Below are 27,400 nucleotides of genomic sequence, written 5' to 3' on the forward strand. Positions count from 1 at the left end.
CCAAAATCTCAAAGTTTGATTGGTCCAAAAAGCACTGTCCTGATTGGTCAGGATGGAGCTGCTCTGGTTGGTGAAGATGTTAATGGAGGTCAGGGAGGGGGAAAAAATATATATATAGCTGCACAGCTCTGATTGGAGGAGCAACATGTCAGTCCTATTGGTTGAAATACTATTCCAGAAGCTCCTTTATAAGGGCTGGCTCCGCCGGCAGGAACACAGTGCAGGCAGGCGATTCAGTATGGGCTTCTCCCTGAAGCGTGACTTTCATGAGAGGTCCCTATTTAGAAAACTCTGCTAGACTTTTTTTTTTTTTTTAAATATGAGCCCAATTAGTCACCAGAGTCCTTCTTGCTAGGTACCTTCTTTCTCAGGGCTACATGGGAACATGAAACAAAGCAGGTATGACAGAAACGAAGTGGACCGCCTGGGGGTTGCTCTGCCCCGCAGCCCTGCTCTAGCACAGGGGCAGGGCGTAGGAGCTGGTGTGTCTGGTGGGTCAGGACTCACTCTGTGCCCCGCTGCCCCAGGCCAAGCTGAAGTCCTTCTCAGCTAAGATTGTGCAGCTGCTGAAGGAGTGGACAGAGGCCTTCCCCTACGACTTCCAGGACGAGAAGGCCATGGCTGAACTCAAGGTCATCACCCACCGGGTCACACAGTGTGACGAGGTGAGGTCCTCCCTCAACTCTTGTGGAGCTCCTTGGGACAGCTCTGTATGTGGTCCCTTTCCCTGTCACTCCCCCATGGACACTGCTGGGTGGCTCCATTTGGCTCTGTCCCCTGCCTTGGCCAGCAAAAGGCCAGACACACCCTTGGCAGCCTCTGCATGTGGGTGACCTTGAGCAGTGGGCCAGACCTTACCCTGAGAGTGGAATGAGCCAGGCTCCACCCTCTCCTGGGCGTTGAGTGGGTGGAGTGGGGCCTACTGAGAGAGGTCAGAGCCCGTTTGCCTTTCCTGGCTCCCAGCCTGCTCTTGGCCTTCAGTTGCTGGGAGCCTGGCTGTGCCTTGGTGGTGGAAGTGCGCCATGTGCTCAGCAGCTCCTGTCTGCCCAGAGGGCTCAGAAAGCCAGGGAGAACTATGGGAGGGGCCAGTGCTGCCCACAGCAGGGAATGAAGGAAGCCCTGGATGGCTACTCCCTGTTATGAGCCCCTCTTGCTGTGGGACGGCCCTGAGAAGCAGCTCAGCTGTCCGCCTCTGCCTGCAATCAAGTTGCACTTTTCGGAGCCCACACATATCCCACTCTACCAGGCCCAAGTACTTACAGCTGGTTTGGGTAGGATGTGTGGCCTCAAAACCACACATGTCCCTGGAGACGAGAGGTGGTGGTCTTGCGGCCAGCCTGTGCCGGTACTTTCATCACTCCCTGACCCCCACAGGAGAGTGGCACAGTGAAGAAGGCCATCGGCCAAATGATGCAGGGCCTGCTGCTATCCCTGGCTGCCCGGGGCCAGCTTCAGGAACTTCGGGAGAAGTTCCGCACACCAGCTGTGGACAAAGGGCCCATCCTTAAGGCCAAGCCGCCAGCCACTCAGAAGGATATCCTGGGCATGTGCTGTGACCCCCTGGTGCTGGCCCAGCAGCTGACTCACATCGAATTGGTCAGTGCTGCAGGGAACCTGCCCAGGGTAGGGCTGGGGTTCACTCGTGTTGGACCCCTGACATCTCTCTAAACATAGCACTGTGGGGCCTCCCTCTCTGGTACACTGGTGTGTCAGGTAAAGCCTGCCAGCCGACCACGGCCTCCAGCGGGCGTGTGTCCACCTGAGCAGCAGGTTTCTCTGCGCGGTGCCTGGGTCTCCAGGATCACAGCAGTCCTGTGTTAATGGGAGGGGCTGGGGCGGGGAGGATTGAGGTGGCCCAGGATGGGACACCAGCCTGAGAGGAGGTGAAGGCCTTCAGTGGTGACAGCCAGTTCCCCTACCATGTCGCCTCACCCTGCCTGGGCCTGGGCTGGAAGTTCCCCTGCACATGGCAGCCACTATCCTGAGGCTTTCACCTCACTCCCTTGTAGCCCTGTCCTCTCGCCTCCAGGGGAGGGCCTTCCAGACCGTTTGGGTACTTTTGGGGGGCCCTGGGCAGGGCCTGCCCCCTGGCTGGGTGCGCGGGTCAAGTAGGCCGTGGCAGACAGGTCCTGACCGCTGCTCTGAACACGCCCTATACCCGGGTGGCGCCTGCCCGAGGACTGCAGGCTTACCACCCCTCACCGCTGCTGTGCTGTGTCCCCACCCGGCCCAGGAGAGGCTCAGCGGCATTCACCCCGAGGACCTGATGCAGATTGTCAGTCACACAGACTCTCGAGACAAGCACAGGGTGAGGGGCTGCGGCCGGGGACGGGCGTGGCACTCACACCCGGGCAGGCTGGATGGGCCACCCAGCATCCCTGAGCTCGTCCGCTGTGTCTGACCTCATGACCCCGCGGAGCACCTGCTGCAGGTGCTCAGCTGCTGGCCCCATAGGGGGACACATGCTGGGAGGAGTGAGCCCAGCATTCCCAGGGGCCCGGGCAGCCAACCTGGCTCCAGGCCTAGCCCTGGGCCTTCTGGAGACCCAGGCTAGCAAAGGGGACCTGTCCAGCTGCCCCTACCCCAACATTGCTTCCAGATTCCTCTGGCCAAGGCTCCTGCTCCTCTGTCCTGGGGGCAGGGCTGGGTAGCACCCACTGGCAGTGTCCTTGGGCGTCCTGTGACCTGCTGTGCACCCCCCGCCCCCACCCGCAGTGCCGAGGGGATCTGACCAAGACCTACAGCCTGCAGGCCTACGACGATTGGTTCAACTGCCTCAGCATGCTGGTGGCCACTGAGGTGTGCCGGGTAAGCACTGCGTGATGGACGCGCGGGGAGACCGTCTGCTCCCCGTCCCACAGAGCCGCCTGAGGCACCTTAGGTGCTTCGCCGCCTCAGATGCTGAAACTTTGAACGTGGAGGTAGGAAGCCTCCCTTGCTGGCACCTTGGAGGTGCACCACCCCCTCCACGTCCAACAGTGATGCCTTAAATTACAAGACCTATCTGCGGTGTGCACCCTCTGCCCAGCACAGTCCGTGAGCTCCTTTGGGTTCCCTCAGTCCTTTCTGCCTGCTCCTTGCTTTCTGCCCAGAATCAGAGAGGCCACAGTTGCGTTTCCTGCCTCTGCAGCCCACCAGTGCCCCCCACCCTGGGTCTGACAGCTCTGTGGGCCCTGGGGCAACCCCGAGCAGGTGCCCTTCAAGGATTGGTGGTGGAAGGGATGCCGCCCTGGTGGTGCTCACGCTGGGGCCGCTGGGCCTCCAGGTGGCGAAGAAGAAGCAGCGGACCCGGACGCTGGAGTTCTTCATCGACGTGGCCCGCGAGTGCTTCAACATCGGGAACTTCAACTCCATGATGGCCATCATCTGTGAGTGGCCGGGCTGGGGCCTCCTGCCCAGCCTCTGCCTGACCCGCGTCCCCCACCCTGACCCCACCTGCCATCCCTTGCAGCTGGCATGAACCTCAGTCCTGTGGCACGGCTGAAGAAAACATGGTCCAAAGTCAAGACAGCTAAGTTTGATGTCTTGGAGGTAGGCACCCAGCCTTGTCTCGTGTTGGCCCGAGGAGGGTGGGCCTCCCACCGTGCTCTGCCCCCGGCCCACACCTGCTTCCCACAGTGCCAGCTCATGCTGGCACGTGGAGCCGTGGGACCTGGCTGCCCTGGGTAGGCGGTGCCTGAGCTCTCCTGGGCCCAACTTCACTCAGAGCTGGCATCACCTAAAGCTCTGGGGAGCAGTTAGTGAAGAGTTAGACAAAAGCACTGTGTAATGCTAAGCAGACAGTTCTCTTCCTAGCCCAACTTTCCGCAGTCCTGGCTCATCTGAGTGGCTCAGGCTGACGGGTGAGTCACTGGCAGTCTTGCCCAGATGGATTTGATCACAGAATCCATTTTTTTTGTAAACCTGTGTCTTGTGGGAGCTGGACAGGTTGGGGAGGTGAAGGTCTATGCAGAGGGGCAAAGGAAGGTTTTGAGGAGAGGAGACCTAGCCTCGGCAGGGCAGGGAAGAGGTGTGTGTGGGCTGCAGGGCTTCTCTGCAGTTTTCCCAATGACATTCGGGCCCAAACTCTTAAAACCTTGCTCTGTGCTGAGCTTCCCTGCTCACTTCCAGGAAGGAGGCCTCTTCTGGAGACAGTCCAAGGCACTGAGAGGGGAAGTGCCTTCCCATCAGCTTTTTCCCAGCTTCTCTCTGCAGAGGGGCACAGGGGCCGTGTAGCCCATGGGCCTCGTCCTCACTTCCGTCTGCCCACAGCACCACATGGACCCATCCAGCAACTTCTTCAACTACCGCACCGCCCTGCAGGGGGCCACACAGAGGTCCCAGATGGCCAACAGCAGCCGGGAGAAGATTGTCATTCCCGTTTTCAACCTTTTCATTAAGGACATCTACTTTCTGCACAAAATCCACACCAACCACCTGCCCAATGGGCACGTCAACTTCAAGGTGAGCTCAGCCCCACTGTGGTCCGAGGGGCGGGGCCAGCTGTCCCCGCACAGGGCAGACTCCCAGCCTTGTTCCAGGGCGGGCAGAACCCATCCGCTGTGGTACTGTGGCAGAAGGGCCTCTAGGACTGAGAGCTCCAAGGTGGGTCACACTTGATCTCCAGTGTGACTTTGCCCTGCCCTTCTGGTGGATGGCTGGTCCACTTATAGGGCTTGGAGCCACAGGGAAGCTGCGTTTACCTAGGACCCTGGTCCCACGCTGACCCTACCAGGGGACAGAGAAGGGGCCACCCTGGGGCCTTTGGAGTTGGGAAGGCTTCAGGCAAGAAGGACTCAGACTCAGGAGGTGGAGGCAACCAAATTCCAGAGGGAAGTGAAGGCCTGTCTGGCCAAGGGAAGGAGGGCAGGACAAAGGTGACTGGGGACGTGTAGCAGGGCTAGGCTGTCCGTGTTCACCTCACACAGGTAAGGGATGGGAAGAAGTTATGGATTCCCACATAAGCCCCAAAGAGTGAGATCGTGACTTGTTCTGGTTGGTGGTGCGTGCTGGTTGAGGCGGGGATGGCTGCCTCAGCCCAGGGTCACAGGTGGGGCCCTGCTGGGGTCCCTGTGCAGGAGAGGCACAGAACCTGCTTTCAGCCTGATGGCTCAGGCAGAGGGCAGGACAGGGTGTCCTCTGGGACACCTGCTGGCTCTGACGCTGCACAGAACACTTCCATGGCCACAAAGCCAGCCATGCAGGGCCACTGTCCCATCTTGCTGGGAGCAGGGAAGGGAGCAGCAGACTGAGACCAGAACCCATATACCCTGCTCCTGAGCAAAGATGTCCAGCTTAAGATGACAATTGAACATCCAGTTTGTATTTTGCCCCTTCAGAAATTTTGGGAGATCTCCCGACAGATCCATGAATTCATGACATGGACACAGGTTGAGTGTCCCTTTGAAAAGGACAAGAAGATTCAGAGTTACCTGCTCACCGCGCCCATCTATAGTGAGGAAGGTGAGGCTGCCTCTGCAGAGCCCTCCCCCTGGCCCAGGTCGCCCTGGGGCCGGCCTCATCCTCATCCCCAGGCTACACAAGGAGCTCAACCCACAGGGCTGAGTGCATGACGGTGGGTCATGGGCAGGTGACAGACGAAGGGGAAGGGCAAGTGGAGACCAGCCTCCAGAGGCCACTTGAGAGTCAGAATGGGAGCGGGCCAGTGCTGCAGAACTAGGCAACTTCTCAGAGTCCCCGAGCAGGTAGCTGGGAGCTCTAGGCCTATGTGGCCTGGAACCTTACACAGCATAGACCTGTGGACGAGCCCAGGCCAGAGGCCACTGTCCCCTTGGTCTGGGAGTTCCTTCTCAGCCTACCTACACCCCTACAGTGGAGACTTAGAGAAGGGCTAAGTGGTATGGCAGGCAGGCTGACTACATGTGCATGTGGGTTCTGAGGGGTTTCCCTGTCTCTCAGCACTCTTCATCGCCTCCTTTGAAAGTGAAGGTCCTGAGAACCACATGGAAAAGGACAGCTGGAAGAACCTCAGGTAGGAGAACTACAGGGACAGTGCTGGGCGCCTCCAAGACCAGACCCTAGGGCTGGGGGGAGGGGGGCAGAGAGGCACCTCCACAGCCTGGGGCAGGAGGGTGACCCTGCTGCAGCTGCCAGGCAGAAGGAGGCCGAGGACTCAGGGCTTGAATGTGCCCGGCTCCTCCCCTGGAGGGCTGGTTGCTGGCAGCCAGGCCTCCCCATAGCCCAGGTCTGCCCTGTGCTGCCCGCACCTGACCATGTCCTGGGCCTGTCCATCTGTAGGACCACTGTCCTTAACAGAGCCTGAAGGTGTGGATACAGCCTGCAGACCCCCGAGGAAGCACACATGTGACCTGAACTTGAATCTCGTTGTGGCTGAGATGCGGTGGCCTCACTGGTTGGGGTCTGTTTGTATATAACTTTTATCGAAAAAAAAGTGGTAGTTATTTCATGCATCAACCTTTGGAACAAAATGGTTTTGTTTATTTTAAATACCAGGGCAGGGCCCTGGTTCGGGGAGGGGTGGGGAGAGTATCATGGGAGATGGCATCCATGATAACATCTTGGTCTAATGAAATGTAGATTTTTATTTTCTACTTTTGATTATATCCACATCTTATGAAAAAATATTTTAAAAAACCCAACCAAAACCAACATGAGCCCTGCCTGCTTGGATGCCCTTCCTGTTAGTGTCTCTGATGTGGGGCTCGTGCCTTAGAGGGTCCTGGGGGGCTGTCTCCTGCTCTGCTCTACCCTGCAGCTGGCAGCAAGTGCCGGTGGAAGTGCTGTGAAAGCTGGGCCCTGGGCTGCAGGCGCCTGTCCTGGAAACTTGGGCTAGGAGGTCCCAGTCTCCCAAGCCTCAGGGGGCCAGGAGGTCTCATTTGCATACTTTTGGAGGCAAACCTTTGAGTATGGGCTTTCCAAAGTTTACATTTTCCTTTTCCTTTATCAGGGATTTATGGGGTCGGGAGGGGCAGGGGACACCTAACAGCATATTTTCTGTGGGAATGTATCTGGTGAATCTTTCTTCAACTACATTTTAGGAAAAAGAGAAAATCTAAAATAATGTAAGGTGGGGGGCAGTCATGGAATTGTCAGTTTTCCAGGCTGTCCCTGGAAGATACCCTTAGCTGTAATGAAGAACGTATAAAGCAGACGTGAGGATGAGGACTGCAGAGCTGTTGTTGAAACCCAGCTACAAAGTGAAAAGCAGCAGCTCCTGCTCCCCTCTGGGTGGGGCTCCCCTAACAGCATCTGAAGCACAGAAATGGCGCCAGGCCCCTATGCTGGAGCCCACTCACTAGCAACTGCCCCACAGTGGAGGTGTTTTCCACTCCCAACTCAAGAAGCACACTCCATTTCCTGACTTCCTGGCTGGGGACAGTGACTGCCCCGCTCCGCCAAGAGAGGGAGGTGGGCCCTCCATGCTGACTTCAGCTCCCTGGCATCGGGCTTGCCTTGTACAAGCAGGTTTGGAACTACTCACCCATGTCTGTGTCCGCTCCCTGGTTCCGGCAGGAGCCTCCAGTCGAGGCCTGATTAGGACGGGTAAGTCAGTCGCTAATTCGCACAGCTCCCGGGAGAGGGTGGAGATGTGAAGGCGAGGCCTCGGGAAGAGGTCTGTGATCTGCCTCTGAGGTCACTTTCAGCCCTGGAGGAGCAAGAATATTTACACTGTATTGTCACAGTGTGTTTGCACTTTTCAGATGTCCTAGATAGTACGTATTGTATACTGATAGCACATATTACTTTGTTTATGTATTTGAGATAAAGGCTTAAAACATAAGAGTATATATTTGGAATACGATACTAGAACGTTTTCTGTACTTGCATTAAGGAGCTTTCCCATTGTGCACACTTCACTGGGTCCTTACTTCTAATACCTACCTGACAATGTCTGCGTTTGCCACTTTGTTTTCCTGAGGACACTCCTAACTGTGATGTTTTGGTATTTGACATGAACTGTGAATATAAAGCTGTACTGTAAGCAGGGTGTCCGTTGTTGGTGTGACTGCACATATTCGCATCAATAAAAGAACATGTCGCTCCTGAGTATCTGCTCTCTGTGCCGCTATGGGCTCGCCACCTTCCAGAGAAGCAGCAGCTGTCACCACACAGCATCCAGACACAGGGCCTTTCAAATCAGTGGTGTAGGCTGTGTGTCCCAGCCCTGCCCTGCTCATAGGAAGAGCCACAGGGACTACAGTTGCTTACATAGTCATGTAAGTTTGGGCAACCTAACTTAAACAGGATTGTAAAGGCACCTTGACTGCAGGACTAATCAGAACCTTTGGGGCCCATGGGCACTGGGGTCTCTCCCAGAGTGGGGAGTTAGACAGCATCTGCCGGCATCACTCTGCAGGGTAGCTGGTGGAATGCGGTGCTCAGTGGGGCACTTTCCAGTATAATGAACTCCATTCAAGGCATTAGAGAAAAGGGGTCTGTTGAGGGTCACACGAGAGCTTGTGGAACTGAAGGAAAAGAATGAGACTAGAACGGAAAAAACCAGACTCCCGCCTGTTTCTCTCTGGCCTGTCCACTACCCTGTTAACAATGCCTGGCTCCATGAGGTTCCCTGGTCACAGCTCACCAACCCTTGCCTGCTCCTTCAGAGCTAACACAGCCCGTTTTGAGTGGGTTCAGTATCTGTCATGCCCACTAGACCAGCACTGCCCAATGGAACGCTTTCCGGGTGATAGAACGTGCTGTAGCTGCACTGTGCAGTATAATAGCTGCTAGTTACAGGTAGGTACTGAGCACTGAACACTGAGTAGTGAGCCAGTCCAACTGAGGGTGTACATTTAAATAGCTAGTGGTCACTACTGGATAAAAGGCTGCCCTCTCCCCAGTGCCTTGTGGAGTGGACAGCACACAGTAGGTGCTCAGGTGTTTGTGGACCAAATGAGGATACCTGAGGATGTGAGTTTGGGGTAACTGACACCACTTTTTAGGTCTTTACATTCAATGGCATTCTTAATTTCCTGATAAAGTTAATTTTGGAAGTTTGTGTCACCTGCGAAGGAACAGTTCACTTTTGGCTTGTCTCCAACCTTGAGTTTGAGCTGGGAGTGGACAGTGTGCTCCCTGGCTAGCTGGCACTGTTCCCCTGCCCCACAGGGTAGTCCCTCCAGGGCAGCGGTGCTCAAGGGGCAGGACCCAGGCCAGCAGCAGTGGCCCTGGGGGCTTGTTTGGAATTTATGCTCAGGGCCCCACTGCTCTCCTGCTGAGTGAGGGATGGGGAGTCCAGGTAAGCCTGAGCTCTCCCGGCAGCTGAGGTTCTGTAGGACATGGCTCCCGCTTACTCTTAGAGCCCATCTCTCCCAGGTACCCTGTACCTGTCAGGCATAGTACACTCAACACACCACACTGGGCCCCTCCTCTAATATACATGCCATCCCACTGTCACACACATTCTTGGGGACCTCTTCACGTCTTCCTTTGAGGGTACTCTGCTCTCCCCGGCCCCACCCCTCCCACATCACACTGCTGGCCTCTGTCTCGTGCAGTAGAGTCTCGGCTGTGTAGGAGCCACTTGCACGGATGTGTGGCCAGCACGGTGTGCAACTCCTAACAACACGGCATGGTGACGGAAGGTTATCGTTCATATCACACGCATGTTTCAGGAGCAAATCTGTTACAGATCAGATGTGACAGAAAGATAAACTAAGGATCTCTACTAAGGCTGGACAGATTTCTGGGATTAAAACTAAGATTACCAGTGAAAATATACACCTACTACACCTAGATGTCAAATGTACATCATGTTCCTCAGGGAGGCAAGGCAGGAGAACCTAAGATTTGAGTTCTAGTTTCCAGGTCCAAGCTTGCTGCCCTGGGACAAGCTCTTTACATTTGTAAGCTTCCATCTTTTCACGATTAAAATGGAATTACGATACCCTGCTTCATGGCGTCGTCGTAATGTGATGGGGCTCCTCAGAAGCAGACAGTGTCTGCTGGGTCCTCACTGGGGCACCTCTGAATGCCAGCCCTCCCGCAGAGAGCAAGGTCTTCTGGGAAAAGTGAAACAGGGTTATAAGTGTCCTTCTCAAAAGAACAATTGAAGTCCTCATCAATACAAATATATTCCAACATTACCAAAGAGCCACTGAAGTGATTAATCAGTATATAACCTTTCCCACAAATTTGGGATTCAGACTTACTTTCTAAATAAAAAAGCTACAGGTTGGTAACCTTAGATCATGCCAACACAATTTCTATCTTTATCCCCAAAAAGAAGTCATGATGCTGCAGGGAAGGTGAGCGGTTGCCCCGAGCCCCGCAGTTATCTATCCCAGTGTACCAGGACTCAGGGATGGATCTGCAGGAACGATGCAGAGAAAATGGCGTTATCAATCACACAAGAAAGTGAGTTGTGCTGCTGTCCATTTCTGGAAGTGCTGGCCTGCTGAAGTCAACTGATAAAGTTATGCAAATTTAAAAATCCAAGTGAAGGCAGGAACCCAGAGGGGCCAGGGAAGCTCTGAAGTCAGCTTTGACCCTGAGGCCAGGGACCCTGAGCTCCCATTTTCAAGTCCACAAGGGGTATAGAAGGTCCAGGGCCTGCTCAAGAAGAGGGGTCAAATAGGGAACCCCAGCCCATAAAGCTGGCATCCCAAAGAACCACCCCTCTGCATAACAGTGAATTTGAAATCAAATGCTCCACCTCCAACCCCACCAAGGGGGTTAAGAAAAAACTGCCTGTTTTGAACCTCAGCATGAATAGGGGTGGGGAAATTTTTACCCCTGATTACAACAAGTCAGTGAATTTCATTATGTTTTGCAGCACAAATAACACTGGTCAAAAAACTTAACCTGAGACTTAATCATGGCCCTGAAATGGTACAGCCCCTGATTTACTTAGTAGAAACAAACATTCTGATATATTTTCTTGTTTAAAAAGTCTTTCCTTAGCTGTGTCTAATCTTCTGTGAAACCCACCTGTTGGAATTTAAAAATTTATTTTCATTTCTAGAAGAACCAAATATAGGTTCTTTCCCAAGTCGTTTTGGTCATAATTCTGAACAAATTACCAGACTGTATGTAACACAGAGACAAAGATTGGGAAATATGAAACAGGTTAAGACACCTGGAGGATACAATAGATTTAACATGTTATCAGGGTTCTAAGAGAGAGAGAATGAGGCAGAGATAATGAAAATGTAAATTTTGAGAATTATTATTTATAAAAGACAACGATCTAAGGAGCCCAATCAGGATCAGAAAAAATAAATCTGCACACAGATATCACAGTGACACAGAACAGAGACAAAGAGGGACAAGAAAGCTGATTACCTTCAGAGAAGTATCAGCTATTAAGCTGCAGTTGCTGCTATGTTTTAAGTGGCCACAGAATTTGGGTGTTGAATACGCATTCACCATGCACACTGAGACGGAGTTGAGGTAGCAAAACACTATTTATTAAGTGAGGCAATAAGTAAGATAGACAGAATAAAGCAAAGTAAGATAAAGAGCAACAGTGAGTTCTCACCACCGAACAGTGTTTCCAAGCTGCTGGGGAAGCGAGACAGCGTCTTGGCTTCAGGTGTGTCTGGCCAGCGTCCCTGTCAGAGTTCCGACTAGGGTTCCCCCAGGACACTAATTATATAGGGTTTTCCCCAATAGATTACCAGTTGAGAAAGAATGCTAGGCCCTAGTGATTACACTCAGCAAGCTTGAGGACAATGAATCACAAGTTTCAGGGTAATTATCTAGGGTAGAAGGCAGGAAACATGATTCTGGCAGTTTCACAATGTAGGGGAGGTTACTATGGCCACAGGGCAACCTACGTGATCCTATTCATGCGTTCCACTGGCGGGTCAGCTATTGTTCAACCAGGGGGCTGGCGAGGCCTTCCAGAGTTTACTCCTGCTGACTGGGACGTCAGTGTCCGGGTGCCACGCAGACAGAGCATTCCCCTGACAGAAAACACAAAGGGGCACCTTACTCACATTGTATTTATTTTACATAAGCTGAGACCTCACTTCACAACAGAAACAGTTGAAGCCAGAAGACAGTGGGATAACAATATCAATGTGCTAAGAGAAAATTCCCCAATCTAGAATTCTATATCTTTCAAGAAATATTTTTACATGCAATAAAGATATGAGGTCTGACAATGAAGTTCGCAAACTTGTTGCAACAATGTTGCTAATTTTTTTGATATCAGAAGGATGATTCATTATGAGTTTGTACCAACTGGACAGTTAACCAAGTTTACTCTTTGGAAGTGCTGAAAAGGCTGCATGAAAAAGTTAGACGACCTGAACTTGTCACCAACAATTCATGGCTCTTGCATCACGACAATGCACCAGGTCACACAGCACTGTCTGTGAGGGAGTTTTTAGCCAGTAAACAAATCACTGTATTGGAACACCCTCCCTACTCACCTGATCTGGCCCCCAATGACTTCTTTCTTTACCTGAAGATAAAGGACATATTGAAAAGAAGCCACTTTGATGACATTCAGGACATCAAGGGTAATACGACGACAGCTCTGATGGCCATTTCAGAAAACTAGTTCCAAAGTTGCTTTGAAGGATGGACTAGGCACTGGCCACAGTGCATAGCTTCCCAAGGGGAGGACTTTGAAGGTGACCGTAGTGATATTCAGCAATGAGGGATGTAGCACTTTTTCTAGGATGAGTTCGGGAACTTAACTGTGAGACCTCCTACAGTCACAGGCCACTTAATGGGATACCTTCTGAGAAATGGGTTAGGTGATTTCATTGTTGTGCAACCATCAGCGTGCACTTGCACATACCTAGATGGTACAGCCCAGTGCATACCTGGGCTGTGTGGAATAACCTGGGCTACAAGCCCGTATAGCATGTTACTGTACTGAATGCAGTAGGGCACTGTAACAGTGATGCTTTTTTAAGTTTTTTTTTATCGGGGAAGGGGAACTGTATATTTCCAGGACTTTATTGGGGGACAGTGTGTTTTTCCCAGGGTCCATCAACCAAGTCGTTGTCCTTCAATCTAGTTGTGGAGGGCGCAGCTCAGGTCCAAGTCCATTCACCGTTTTCAATCTTAGTTGCAGGGAAGCGCAGCCCACCATACTGTGTTGGGAGTTGAACCGGCAACCTTGTTCAGAGCACGCTCAGCTAACCAACTGAGCCATCTGGCTGCCCCTCGGCATCTTGTGGCAGCGCAGCTCAAGTTGTTGTCTTCAGTCTAGTTGTGGAGGGCACAGCTCACTGGCCCATGTAGGAATCGAACCAGCAACCCTGTTGCTGCGCTCTAACCAACTGAGCCATCTGGCCGCCCCACAGTGGTGTTTTTGTGTAAACATATCTAAACAGAAAAAGTACACTAAAAATATGTATAGAAGATGAAAAATGGCACACCTGTACAGGGCCCTCACATGAATGGAGCCTGCAGGACTGGCAGTTGCTCTGGATGTGAGTGAGGGTGAGTGAATGTGGGGGCGCAGGACATGACTGTACCCGACTCTGAACTTCATAAACCCTGTATACACAGGCTACACTACATTTATAAAGCAACACAAGATTAAATCAAGCACAGGAGAAAAAGATGCGATCAAGAGAAGCAGCGAACTGCAGTTGCATGAGGCCCCTGCCAGCAGAATACCACATACTGTTTCACAGCAAACTTTTTTTCCTAAGTAGGAGTACACTTTAAAGTAACAGTATGTCATATATAAACACATAAGCCAGTAACAAGTCGTTTGTGGTCATTATCACGTATGACGTACATGTGCTGTGCTTTTGCATGTGGGGCAGTGCTGGCCTGTTCACAGCAGCACCACACATGGGTAATGCCCCGTGCATGAGTCTATCCCCCAGACTACAGGACAACTCCACTCTTCTTGTTCACTCGTGCACTCCCAGTATCTAGGACAGCATGAGGCATTACAGTAAGCTTTCAGGAAACATTCTGGTTCAGCAGGCAGTGCTGTGCTCCCTGGTACCCACGCAGTGGTTCTGGCCTCCGCATCACTGGTGACGGGAATGTCTCAGCTCCATGATGATCCTACGAGGCCACAGTGGTGTGTGTGGTCTGTCAGTGACGTAATGACGTAGTGCAGCACATGACCATATTCACATAGTAGAATACTAGTCAGTAATAAAAATGAGTTTTGAGATTAACATGGGTGAACTTCAAAAATACTGAAAGTTAAAAATATATAATGAAATAATATGTATATAAATTCAAAAACAGGCAAAACTGAACAGTCCATTGGGTAGAGATCCATACACAATTGGGAAAACTAAGAAAAACAAATAAAAAGTTACCACAGAATCAGGACAGTGATTATTCTTGAGAGAGTGAGGGTATGATTGAGAAGGGGCACACAGAGGCCTTTCACTAGTAACCGTCTGTATCTTAACTGGGTATCTGATGTCCTTTCATATTCTTTAAAGTACACAATTACATGTTATACACGTGCTGTACACAGGATACTTTACAATAGAAAAGAAATTAATTTACCACATTTTCATTTAACTTTTGGTAATAAAATACTTTATTGGTACTGTTTAATGTCAAATACATAGTAATGTTTCCATTGCTTAGCTTCCATCTTTAAACTAAAAGCTAGTTTATATTAAAAAAAAAAAACAGGAGAAAAGGTACAATCATTTAATTCTGTCAAAAAATAAGTTGCATCTTTCCTTTAAAAATAATTAGGTTCCCTCATTTTAAATACTGTAATTCACTGGTCTTCTTAATAAATACTTGTATATAAAAGGAGACAATGATCTGAATAATTTTGCAGAGAACATTTTACACATCTTAAAAAAAAAGCCTAAGTGCTACCCCAACTTAAAAAATCTTGAAAGAATAATTAGTAAGTTATTGTAAAATTGAATTCATGTAGCACCGAGAAATTTGGCATTTATATTTCAGACCGTATGATTTACTGAGCCAAAAAGAGTAATGCTTTTTCTTTTGTGAATTTTCAGGGGTTTATATACAAATAGAAAGAATATGACAGAGTTCCCTTTCAAAATCCAAGGGTTCAAAAATCTATGTATGCCTTTTACCATATCACCAATTTCTGGATCCAGCAATTGACCCTATGGTAAAAGATCTATGATAAATAACATAGTATAGTCCTATCTGAATATAACTTCTTATTCATATTATCTCATTAATATAATTTATACCTCAATTAAAACCATTCTATCTGCAACTAATATATATCTCTAAAACATTCTGTAATTCAGATTTCCATTCATACTACCTTCCCTACTCCCCTTTTCTTAAATCAGTGTGATTTTACGGTATACCTCATTAAATTTTGTTTTTCCCTTCCTTCAGTGAAACTCTCAAAGTATTATAACAACACAAATACAGATGTGGCATATATTAACATACTAAGAGAAAAGGTAATAAATACATATGGATGCATGCTAAGTGAGACATACAAAGCAAAAGCACACAGCCCCATGCTATGCTCTCTGTTCGGAAGCACCCCCCACAGGAGGCCCTGCCAGAGCCTAGGCTCACGGAGACACCACCAGTGTCCTGCGCGCCAACACACTTCAATGTTCTGCTAAAGACATTTCCATGTTATGTTCGGTTTGTCCAAAGCAGTCTACAGCAACTTTGACTTCTAATCCTGACCATGCTGCAAGGTAGTAATACTTTATATTTTTAATCAAGACATAGATTCTAACCTAAGTATTTCCTACTATTACCCATTTGTTTAAAACATTCAGGGGGCTAAGCAACATTACGTTAAGGGTCCTTTGTTTCTGTTTTCTCTTGGTTGGTTGGGGATTCCAGAGTTGTCATTTAATTATCCTCTGCTTCAGTGAAAAAAGGATTCTTCAAGCAACTGACCAGAGATGTCCACTTAGAAACCAAACAGGCTGACTCAGTGCCCGGCAGATGGGGAAGCTGGGCCACACACTGCAGCATGACACCGGACACTCTGCAGGGTGGGCGCGCCTGACCCGCCAGCAGCAGGACACGCCTCTTGGCCCAGATGCCAGCAGGACACAGCAGAACACAGGCACAGGGTAGGAACGAACTCAACACTACCTGTGGGACAAACCCCAGGTTTCCATTTGTCAGTGATTCCATAGTGCAGTATTCTTACAAAACACAGGCTCTGCATTGAAACACTTGGTGTTTCTTCTCTCATGTAGTTAAACTGCTGAAATAAAGTAATGTCAGAAAGAACACAAAAGGTCAGCGTGACTTCTCTGAAGGAGGTGGGCGCTGAGTCTGGAACTGGGATTAAGGCTAAATATGTAGGGCTGGTTGTGTCAGGCCAGGTGTCACGGCGACGTCAGCCCCCCGCCTCGCCGTCTGTCCTGTACGCCTGCTTGCGGAGATGGGCCTCTATCTCCTCCCGGAAGACCAGCATCCCCAGGTGTGAGTGAGAGGCCTCGCTCATGGCCTTGGACTGTATGCACATGCGGTACTGCTCCGGCGTCAGCTCGTCGGCACAGCGCTTCTCGTGCCAGAGGTGGAAAAGGCCAGGCACCGGGCTCCGGATCACAATCAGGTCGCCGTGCAGGTATTTTCGATAAAGGTGGACGTCTTCTCCACCCCAGCCTTTCACTTCCATGTCAAATCCACCTGCAGGATCAAAACTGATACTGTAAGTAAGTGCCTGGCAGCCAGAGCATGGCCAAACCCAGTAAGATTTAAACATGCTGCTTGCGGTGGGAGGCATGGAGTACGGCCCCGATACCTCAGGCTGCGGACGGGTGTCCTGCTTTGGGCATCCAGTTAGCAGGTCGAGGTCTATCACTGAGAGGGCTGCTTTGACATTAATATTTGTGACTGCTTTGTAACCTTCAAAAGTTCCATAGAAAATCTACAGTCAGAAGAGAAGGAAATCTAAATCATCCACAATCTCACCACCCTTGATGTTTTATAATGTTTCCTTTCTATTCTTTGAGACTCAAATTCTTCTAGGTCACTTTCCAGAGGGGAAAACAGAAGAAGCTGGAGACATAAATTTGAGAATGGCCACACAATGATTTAAAGCCACAGGAATGAATGAAATTTCTAGAGTTCAGGAGGAAAACAGAACCTAGGTTTAAATGCTAAGAAACGCCAATATCTAGAGGTTAAATAAGAAGAGAAAGTTAAGCTGGCAGAGGAGACTGAGAGACGGCCCAAGGGAGCGAGAGAACCCTAGAGAACGTGTGGTCACAGGAGTCGAGTGAGTGAAGAGAGTGTCTTCAGGAAGAAATGGTCAAGTGTGCACTGCTCACTTAAGAACGTAACAAGAAGCAAGTGGGCCTGGTAGCACAGGAGTCCTTACGACCTGACTAGAACGACTGGTGGAGCAGAGGGCTAGCTAGAGCACGCACATGAAATGGAAGGTGAAGCTGACACTAGTTCAAGCTGATAAACATGGAGAAGCATGGAGAACATAAACCACTTGGAGTTTCTGCAGAGCTACGAAAGATTCTTAAAAGCTGAGAAAAGTTAATTCTTTGATAAAGAGCTAGGTTTCCAAATTATGTCTTCTGTCAAATAATTCTATGCCACTTAATTTCACACTCACAAGATAACAGTAATGCTAAGATCTCTAAAAAGTATTACTTTAAATAGTCACAGCTATACTAAATGCTGTGTCTGATACAACTCGCCTTTTCTTCCTTGTAGATACGAAAATGCTCTTCAAATGCGAGGGATGGAAGAGATACTTAAAATAAATGGGGCACTTCCAGTTTCTGATTTAGCATGTACAGAGCTCAGAAGTCAACACTCTATCCTAACAATGAATTTAAAAAGCTGAACAAATGAAAAAGTCAACAACTCTTCTTAGACCCTTTAGAGAAATAAGGTCACAGGGCAAATTGCTGCCCCCCAAATTGAAGAGATGTGATAGGTGGGTAGGACAGAAGTACAACTATTAGGGCAGAAACTCACTAGAGCTCTCCAGGGGAACTAGTGCTGGGTAGGAAAATCTCAACGGTAACTGAGGAATTGCTAGAGGCTCAGGGGACAAATCCGAGGGAACCAGTCATAGAAGAAATGATTTTACCAGAGTCTAACCTGCCCGGGGAAAGGGATACACCCAACACCACCCCACTTTAGCAATGCTGTCCCACCCAAGGTGAGGGCAGTGTATGGAAAACACATGTGAAGGTCATGGCCCAGACACACAGGCTCCCTGAAGGATTGAGGGCTAATCATAGGACCAGAGAATACATCCTGTTCTCCCACATTACTAAAGACCTATTCACTGTGCTTCCCTTAACCTAGTACATCATGTTTGGCTATGAAGAAAAACTAGGCATATTGAAAGGCAAAAAACAGTTTGAAGAGACAGAGCAAGCATCAGAACCAGCTCACATATGGCAGGGATATTGGGATTATCAGGCTTGGAATTTAAAACTATTTTTACTGTGCTAAGGGCTCTAATGGGGAAGCAGACAACATGCAAGAACAGATGAGTAGTGTAAGGGGAGAGAATGAGAGAGAGGGAGAAAGATTCTAAGAAAGAATCAGAAAGAAATGCTAAAGATAAGGAACAACGTAACAGAAATGAAGAACGCCTCTGAGGGGCTCATTAGGGTACTAGACTGGAACTAGCCCAGGAAAGAATCTCTGAGGACATGTGAACAGAAACTTCTAAAACTGAAAATCAAAGACAAAGAATACTGACAAAATAAACCAACAAAAATAGAACAGAATATATCCAAGGATTCCAAAAATATATCCAAAAACATCCAAGAATTATGGGGCAACTACAAAAGGTGTAACATATGTGTAATGGGACAACCAGAAGGAAAGAGAAAGGAACAGAAGCTCCCAGATGGAACGCTAAGGTCCAAACCAGTGTAGCTGAGAGGGCAGGGGCTGCCTTTCTTACCCAGCACAGTCCTAGGGTAGAGGCTCCACTCCAGGGGGGAGTGGGGACCTTCTGCCCCCCCACCCCCCCAGTGTGCTGCTCCTAAGGCAGGGGTGTCACTCTGAGAGATGTGCCACCCTAGCTCTCAGCAGAGGCTGAGAGATTTTTCCCAGGGGCAGAGGCAGTCCGTAAGAAAAACCTGTTCCAAAGCTCTTCACAAAGGAACTGACTTTATTTGAAACAGAGTGTGCAGAAGTTCAAGCCTAAGGGGGCTCTTAGGAGTAATGGCTACTTTGGTGGTAACAATGAAGAGAAGGCTGGTGGCTCCATCAGAGCAATAAGCTAAAATGTAGGCCAGCTAGTTTATCGGAGAGAAACAGGGAAAGAGACAGGTACCGTCCTGGGGTCTGAACAAATCTCGAAGACTTGCCTCAAAAACTAACCTGCAAAAGGGCTCAATTTAGTTGGCTCAGACTGTGGACCAATTTATACTCCAGAGCACCGTCAACAACAAGAGAGCAAGCAAAAAGTGGAGCCTCACAGGTGGGTGTGACACCAACACAGGCCTGGAGAGATGGAGCCCTGCTCAGTCCAGTCTCCTGGACGACAGTACATGCCCTGAGGAGTGACACTGGCGGCTTCCTATTGCTGAGGGGTGGAGGGGGAGGAGACAGCATGCACTAAAACAGTAAAACCAAGTCAATAAATAAATATACAAGCAGAAACAAAACAAAAAACAAGCCCTGGAGGCAGGCGGGAATCAATATCCAGAACCAACACAATATATTTCCTAAAATGTCCAGTTTTTGAAAAAGAAATTATGAGGCATGTAATGAAACAGAAAAGTGTGTCCCATATACCAGAAAAAAAAGCAGGCAACAGAAACTGCCTGTAGATTGTCGGTTTTAACAAAGATTGCAAAACAACCATTATAATATGTTCAAAGAAACAATGTTTACAGGAGTAACAGAAGGTAAGATGACAGTATCTCATCAGATATTAATAAAGAGATAGACATTTTATATAAAAAAGGACCAAATGGAAATTCTAGAGGTAAAAAATATTAATTCAAATGAAAAAATTCATTAGAGCAGCTAGACAGCAGATCTGAACTAACAAAAGAATCAGTAAACTGTAGATAAATCAATTCAAACTATGCAATCCAAAGAACAGAGAGAAAAGAGTGAAGAAAAATGAACCGTCTCAGAAAAATGTGAGACATCCTTAACTGCACCCACATACGTCTAACAGGAGTTTGAGGAGAAGACAATGAGACAGGAGCAGTGAGAAAGAGATCAGAAAGCAGTGATGGATCCTTACTGTTTCATTAATAAGCAAGAAACCAGTGCAAAGGGCATTAGTTTCATTTAATAGTCTTTATCGCTATTTGCTGATTTTCCATTATTCAAGTGTTGTAATGATAAAAAGACAAGTGGAGGAATTTCCAAAACAAATGGCTGATTATAAAAATTAATGTAATATGGATCAAAAACACATAAAATATATTCTATTATAAAATATTAAGAAATATGTATGTATACATACGTATTACAAAATATATTACATATATTCTTAATGCTCTGGAAAGGCAGACACTGAATGATGAGGTTTCAGCCTGCTTTCCTTTGGTGGGGGGTGGGGTGGCTGTTATTTAAAAAGCATTGTTTTTGAAAGTTTTCAATTACAATTGACAATATTATATTAGTCTCAGGTATAGTGGTTAGACATTTATATAACTTATACAGTGATTCCCCCCAATAAGTCTAGTACCCACCTGACACCAAACAGTTTTACTACAATATTATTGACTATATTTCCTATACTATACTTTACATTCCTGTGACTCTTTGTAACTGCAAATTTGTACTTCTTAATCCCTTTACTCTTACCCAGCCTCCCAATCCCCCTCCCATCTGGTAACTGTCAGTTTGTTCTCTGTATCTGCGAGTTTATTTGTTTTGTTTGTTCATTTATTTTCTTTTCTAGATTCCCCATATAACCATTCATATGGTTGTCTTTCTCTGACTTATTTCACTTAACATAATACCCTCTAAGTCTATATATGTTGTTACAAATGGTAAGATTTCATTCTTTTTATGGCTGAGTAATATTCCATTCTATGTATCTACCACATCTTTTTTATCTAATTGTCTATCAATGGACACTTAGGTGGCTTCCATATCTTGGCTACTGTATATCAAATGTCCTTTGTCTCTTGTTATATAGCCTTTGTTTTAAGGTCTGTTTTGTCTGATATTGAGTACTGCTATACCAGCTTTCTTTGTTTTCATTTGTACGAAATATCTTTTTCAGTCCCCTTACTTTAGTCTCTGGGTTACTTTAGATCGGAAGTGAGTCTTTTGTAGGCAGCATATGTAAGAATCTTATTTTCTTATCCATTCAGCCCTCCTATGTCTTTTGAGTGGAGCATTTAATCCATTTACATTTAAAGTAATTACTGCTAAGTATGTAGTTACTGCAATTTTATTATTCATATTTTTGATTTTCTTTTCCTCCTCCTTCAACAAGTCCCTCTAACATTCCCTGTAATACTGGTTTGGTGGTGATGAACTCCTTTAGCTCTTTCTTGTCTGGGAAGTTCTTTATCTGTCCTTCAATTTTAAATGATAGCCTTGCTGGGTGAACTACTCTTGGTTGTAGGTCCTTGCTTTTCATCATCTTTGAATATTTCATGCCAATCCCTCTGGCCTGCAAAGTTTCTGTTGAGAAACCAGCTGATAGTCTTAGGTGATCTCACACTTGCAGGTAACTGCTTTTCTCTGGCTGCTTTTAACATCCTTTTCTTTAATTTTTGGCATTTTAATTGTGATGTGTCTTGCTGTGGGACTTTTTGGGTTCATCTTGTTTGGGACTGTCTGCGCTTCCTGGACTTGTGTATCTATTTCCTTCAGCAGGTTAGGAAAATTTTCATTCATTATTTCTTCAAATAGGTTTTCAATCTCTAGTTCTCTCTCTTCTCCTGACACCTCTATGATGCTGTTATGTGTGGTGATGTCCAAGAGTCCCCTTGTCACACACCACATCCCTCATTTTAAAAAACTATTTTTCTTTTTTGTTGTTCTAATTGGGTGTTTTCTGCTACCCTGTCTTCCAAACTGCTGATTTAATCTTCTGCTTCATGTTGATTCCATCTAATGTATTCCTCATTCCAGTTAATGTATTCTTCATGTCTGACTGGTGTTTTTTTATGGTTCCTCTCTAAGTTCTCACTGAATTCGTCTATTCTTCTTTCCCTAAAGTCACTGAGCATCCTTATAACTAGTGTTTTGAACTCTGCACCTGGTATGTTGCTTGCTTCCATTTCGTTTAGTTATTTTTCTGGACTTTTGTCCTGTTCTTTCATTTGAGACCTGTTTCTTTGTCTCCTAACTTTGGCTGCCTTCCTATGTTTATTTCTACATATTAGGTAGATCTGCTATGTCTCCAGTCATGGCAGGGTGGCCTTATGTGGTAAGTGTCTTGTGGGGCCCAATGATGCAGTCTCTCTGATCACATGAGCTGCATGCTCCAGGTGTGTCCCTTTTGTGGGGTATGTGTGTACTCCTGTTGTAGTTGAGCCTTGATTGCTGTTGGCAGCAATCAGTGGGTGGGATTGACCCTCAGGCTAACTGGCTGTGAGGACTGGCCATAACCATAGTGGATAAGCTGTTGTGTGGAGGATGACCCCATGAAGTGGGATTCGCTGTTGCTGGGCTCTAATGCCTGCTGAGTCTATCCTTTGGGTATGTATGTTATTTATGGAGCTAAATGGGTGGTGCTCTGGTTGGTCTGAAGCTGGCCACCAGGTGTGTTGGTTCTGGGGCCTCTTGCCTGGGGCTCTAGTGAGGCCCAGGTCAGTTGCTGCCTGTTTCTGGCCTGGGGCCACCAGGTAGGAATTACAAAGTGATCTGTGGTTGGCAGTTGCCTGTGCTTGGTTTGTAGGCCCCTGGGAGAGGCTATGCTGTGAACTGAGGCTGGCTGCCACTAGTGCTGGGCCGGAGGCAGCTTAGCAAAAGGTACAGGGCACACTGAGGCCAGGAGCTGCTTGTCAGGGGTTTGTGGACTTCCCAAAGATTTTAGGGTATCTGCAGTGCGGGCTCAGGTCAGCAGCTTGTGAGGAACAGGCGCTGAAAGTAGTTCAGGCTTGTGTACAAGTTGGATGGGGCAGAGTCGCAGGGAATCACCAGGGTGAGGTGAGTAGTATTAGCCAGGTTAATGGAGACTCAGATTTGGAGCCTGCCTTCACCTGGGTAGGGGAGGGCTCAAGAAAGGAACAATGGTGCCTGCCAGCACTTCTGTCAAGGACAGAGCTGCCCCTCCAGTCCTCACCCTGCGGCCAAACAAATCAGTTCCTCCCCGTATGTCCCTGGTGTTGTTTAAGCTGCTGTCTTAACACTGGAGCTAAGCACAAGTGAGTCCGTCAGTGAGCAAGTCTGTGCGTTGGCCCTTTAAAAAAAACTCTTGGGACTCCAGCAGCCCTCCATCTCATCTGGACAGAATCCCCAGATTTTCACAGCCAAATGTTGTCAGGACTCCTCTTCCCAGAACTGGTGCTCTAGGCTGGGGAGCCTGGTGTGGGGCCGGGACCCCTCGCTCCTCAGAGGGGTCCTCTGCAGCCAAGATATCCCTCCTGATTCTTAACCACCACACATGGGGGTGGGAACAGTCCACTTCTTATCTCTGCCCCCTCCCACCAGTCTCCATGTTCCTTCTTCTTTATATTCTTACTTACAAGACTTCTGTTCAGCTTGTCTTCAGGTGTTTTTCAAAGATGGTTGTTCTATAATTTAGTTGCGATTCTGGGGTGGTTACAGGAGGAGGCAATTATAGCATTTACCTATTCCGCCATCTTGACCAGAAGTCTCAGGCTGCTTTCTGAAACTATGCTCTGATCTTTATTTTCTGCTGAGTAAAACTGGATCTGGGTTGGACAGGAAGCTTAGATCACAGTCTTCTCTGGTTTAGGGGAGTGGATGACTAAGCCAGTGCCCCCCAAGTACCCCACTTCAACTTCAACCAGAACTAGAGAGCAGCTGTTTTTTTTCATTTGTTTTAAATCCTGGGATTTTGTATACAAGTTCAATAGACAACTAAAGGGGCTTTCATCTCTAAATAAAAAATATGAAGGTCCTTGGACTAGATAAGCCAACATTACTCCTGCTGTAACAGTCCATGAGTACACCACCAAATTTATCTTTTGTAAGAAAAATCAACTGAAAATATGAGTAACAAGTCCCACGGATGTTTGTAAAAACTAGTGTTTTGATTTTAAAGAAACAAAATGACACTACACTTTCATTTTGTCTTTATGGCTTCATTTCTGCTAATCAAAGACAATACGGAAAAATTCACTTTGCCTTTCATATCTCCAGATTCCTCTTTTCAGCTAATCTCAGGCATTCATAATTTAATAAGAAAATACTCAAATCTGAGACCTTTTAGAAAAATGCCAAAAAGTAATACAGTAAATTGATAAAATTCTATCTTTAAATGTAAGGTATACTTACCAATGGTCAGAAAATCTGATCGATACTGACAAGTCATTCCAAAGCCAAAATCTCGCCAAAAGCCAGAGTCCTTTTTGTGAACCTTAAGTTAGGGGGTAAAAAAAGATCAATTTAATGCCTCCAGAACTACAAAAAGTTTTAATTAACAATGAGAAATGTTAAATACTTCCCAAATAATTTTTCTTGTCACTAACGTGACTGATAATAACATGCATTTATATTATTAAATCCTTATAAAACCAAAAAAATATATAGTAATTCCCATAAGAAAGGATTCTGGCCATTTTTAATTTAACTGAATTCAAACCATGTACACGGTGCAAGACGAGGTTACCAATAATCAGTGTGGTGCCTGACCTCAAGGGGCTTACGTTCTATTCTAGGAGGACAACAGCTGCACACACCGTTCTGAACAGTGTGCCTTACTGGGTGCCCACCCAGCTCCCACTCCCCTGCCCCCTTTCTGACTGTGGAAAGTTCTGGCCCCACACAGTCCCTGAGCTTCACGGAGGTCCCTTCCACCTGGAGCTTCAGACTGGGTCATAAGGACTCTGTATACCAGTGTGACAGTCTCACCCCACTAACTGTAGGAATTGGTTCATTAATAGGCATTAGACAAAATTCAGGTCAGCATGCTACAAGGGGAGGATTGTAGGAAATTTTGGAAAACAAAGCTCTGTTGTTTTTCTGAGAGAGCTACTAGAAAAGACATTTGTTCTTTCTGGATGGTGTAGGGCAGGAGTCTGCAACCTACAGCCTCCGGACTAAACATGACGTGCTGCTGGGTTTTGTAACTGATTTTATTGGAATACAGCACACTCATTTGTTTACTAATGGTCTCTGGCTGCTTTCGTGATACAATGGCAGAACTGAATAATTGCCAAGGGACTGTATGGCCCGCAAAGCCCAAAATATCTTCTATGCGGCTCTTTACAGAATAAGTTTGCCATCCTCCCGTATAGGGTGTAGATGTGATGTTTGGAACAGTTACAGTCCTTTTCCACTACGAGGGAAACCAGCTTTAAAATGAAGCTGTCACCATTGAAGTCTAAGCAGAGAAAGAAAATTGGAACTGATGGTACTGAGTCCTCAGAATCAAGTAAAAGTTGAAGCCTGATAAGCCTCCTTTACGTTACTCACACATTCAACAAGTGTTTCAACTGTGGACATGGTTCTAGGAGCTGAGACACAGCAATGAACAGAGGTGACAAAGTCTCCACCACCACAGAGACTTCATTTTGATGGGAAAATAGCAAACAAACACACAAACAAACATCTCAGGTGGGCATACACGCTGGAAAGAAAAACAGTGGGACAACGGGGGAGCATGATACAAAGCAAGCCTATTTTGGATAGAATGGCTACAAAAGGCCTCTGAGGAGGTGATGTGTGAGCAGGGACCCTGGTGACATAAGGGGGTGGGCTATGCAAGTACCTGGCCGTCACTCAAGGAGAGGGAGCAGCAGGTGCCACATTCTGAGGCAGGAGCCTGCCTGGAGTGTCTGACAAACAGCAAAGAATGAGACCCTGAGGCTGAGAAGGACTACTGATGTTTTTAAGAGGTTAGTGGTAGTTTAGTATTTTTGTATGCTTATGGTAATGCTCTAGAAGGGACAAAATGTCAGGATAGGAGTGAAGAATGGCTAGGGGGAGTCCTGTTTAGGTGATGAGCTCTAGTTGAACGGAGAAGGTAAGGCTGGCCTTATAAAGGGACATGGGTGGCACCTTCACTGGGAATGGAGAGAGGCTGAGGATGTGACAGGCAGTTAGGCAGCTGGGTCTCGTTAAGGAAGTGAACATCCATTGCTTCTGTTTTCTAAGTGAAATATGATGCAAGCTATGTGGGGAGTGAAGAGGTGAGGGGTACTGGGAGGCGCAAGGGGGAGGGGTGGCTGGCTTGGAGGACGGACATCGGGCTAGGATGAGACGCAGGCTGTGGGGCGGCCTGGGAGCCTTGAGGCCTGTGCTATGTACAGCAAGGCCGTGCAGTGGGCTGTTTCTTACCCTGCACATCCCACTGCTCCGGGCCTGGCTGACAGTTGCCCTTCACCAGGCTGGGGTTCTCAGAGAGAACCCTGTCGGAGTGAGGGGTAGGGAGGTGATTATAGCCCAGAAGCGGTGGTAAGGACTCACCACGGAGTCTGAGTGGGCTGCAGAGGGAAGTGAGGACGTGGACATTAGGAGGACGACGGAAGGAGACAGAGGCACGCCGTCCCAATTGCAGCATTCTGAGAGCTTCTTCAAAGAAACGAAACTGCAACTGGGATCTGAGAAAGAATAGGAGTTAGCCAAGTGTGAGATGTGTGGAGGGAAAGATCCAGGAAAGAGAACAGTTTGTGCAAAGGCCTGGAGATGGCAGAGAGCACTGTGGGTAAGGATGGAGGATGAGACACTAGAGTCAGGAGGAGAGGTGCCCACAGTGTAGACCAGCAAACACTTCCTGTAAAGACTTGGTAGGAATATTTTAGACTCTGCAGAACAGTCTGCTGCGACCACTCAAGCCTGCCTCCTTAGTGTGAAAGCAGTCCCCGACAGAAAGTAATCAAATGAGCATGTGTGTTCCCATTAACTTCACTTATCAGCACTGACTTCTGTGTTTCATGCAATTTTCACATGCCATGAAATATCATTTTAAACAATACTTTTTCAGCCATTCATAACTTATGGGTCATACAGACATAGGCAGCAGGACAAATGTAGGCCACACACTGCTGACCCCTGGCCTCAAGGGTCCCTAGGGCCACATCCCAGAGAACTGTGTGTGCCTGGTCACATGGTTTGGGCTTCATCCTAAGGGGAATTCTCTGAAGAGTCATGACAGAAGTAATAATGTGATCAGAGGATGTTTTCGGAAGATCACTCTGGCTGGAGTATAGAGAAGAGTTGGCAAGAACGGAGGCAGGGAGGCTGGTTAAGAGGGAACAGTTATAATGTGGGAATGGGAAGCTGGTGGTGTACAACATAGTGGTATGCAGAGAAAGAAAAATCTGGGTGGATGTAATCAGGATTTAGGACACAGAATTGACAGAAGTCAGCAAGTAACTGAACAGGCAGGAGAGGGGGGCGAGAGGGAAGGATCAACCGAGGATGAGGGCAGGCTGCCGTCCTAAGCAGTGGGCATGTGACAGTGCCACCCCCAAGGGTAGGGGCACAG

General features: G+C 47.8%; 2 protein-coding genes across 9 annotated transcripts in view; one reads left to right on the forward strand and one right to left on the reverse strand.

The window, feature by feature from the left end:
* RASGEF1A (RasGEF domain family member 1A) overlaps positions 1-8,007 on the forward strand; it is a 116,931-nt gene extending 108,924 nt beyond the window's left edge. For 4 of the 5 annotated variants that reach the window (XM_081074460.1, XM_081074461.1, XM_081074458.1 and 1 more), the window contains exons 4-13: positions 528-665; positions 1,375-1,596; positions 2,234-2,308; positions 2,716-2,808; positions 3,266-3,368; positions 3,452-3,531; positions 4,252-4,443; positions 5,319-5,442; positions 5,899-5,971; positions 6,238-8,007. In XM_081074460.1, the coding sequence (XP_080930586.1) occupies positions 528-665; positions 1,375-1,596; positions 2,234-2,308; positions 2,716-2,808; positions 3,266-3,368; positions 3,452-3,531; positions 4,252-4,443; positions 5,319-5,442; positions 5,899-5,971; positions 6,238-6,262 (1,125 nt within the window). In that variant the 3' untranslated portion in view covers positions 6,263-8,007. The remainder of the gene's footprint in view (positions 1-527; positions 666-1,374; positions 1,597-2,233; positions 2,309-2,715; positions 2,809-3,265; positions 3,369-3,451; positions 3,532-4,251; positions 4,444-5,318; positions 5,443-5,898; positions 5,972-6,237) is intronic. The other variant, XM_081074459.1, reaches the window with a different exon arrangement.
* Positions 8,008-14,414: 6,407 nt separating this feature from the next.
* CSGALNACT2 (chondroitin sulfate N-acetylgalactosaminyltransferase 2) overlaps positions 14,415-27,400 on the reverse strand; it is a gene marked incomplete at its 3' end in the record, with an annotated part of 48,002 nt that continues 35,016 nt past the window's right edge. For 2 of the 4 annotated variants that reach the window (XM_081074463.1, XM_081074464.1), the window contains exons 7-8: positions 24,247-24,328; positions 14,415-16,506 (exon numbers count right to left, since the gene is read on the reverse strand). In XM_081074463.1, coding sequence (XP_080930589.1) covers positions 16,214-16,506; positions 24,247-24,328 — 375 coding nt within the window. Of the gene's footprint in view, positions 16,507-16,621; positions 16,748-24,242; positions 24,329-27,400 lie in introns of those variants that run through there. The other 2 variants (XR_013994991.1, XM_081074465.1) reach the window with 2 other exon arrangements.

The sequence above is a fragment of the Rhinolophus hipposideros genome, assembly GCF_964194185.1.
Source record: "Rhinolophus hipposideros genome assembly, chromosome: 15".
Classification (NCBI taxonomy): Eukaryota; Metazoa; Chordata; class Mammalia; order Chiroptera; family Rhinolophidae; genus Rhinolophus; species Rhinolophus hipposideros.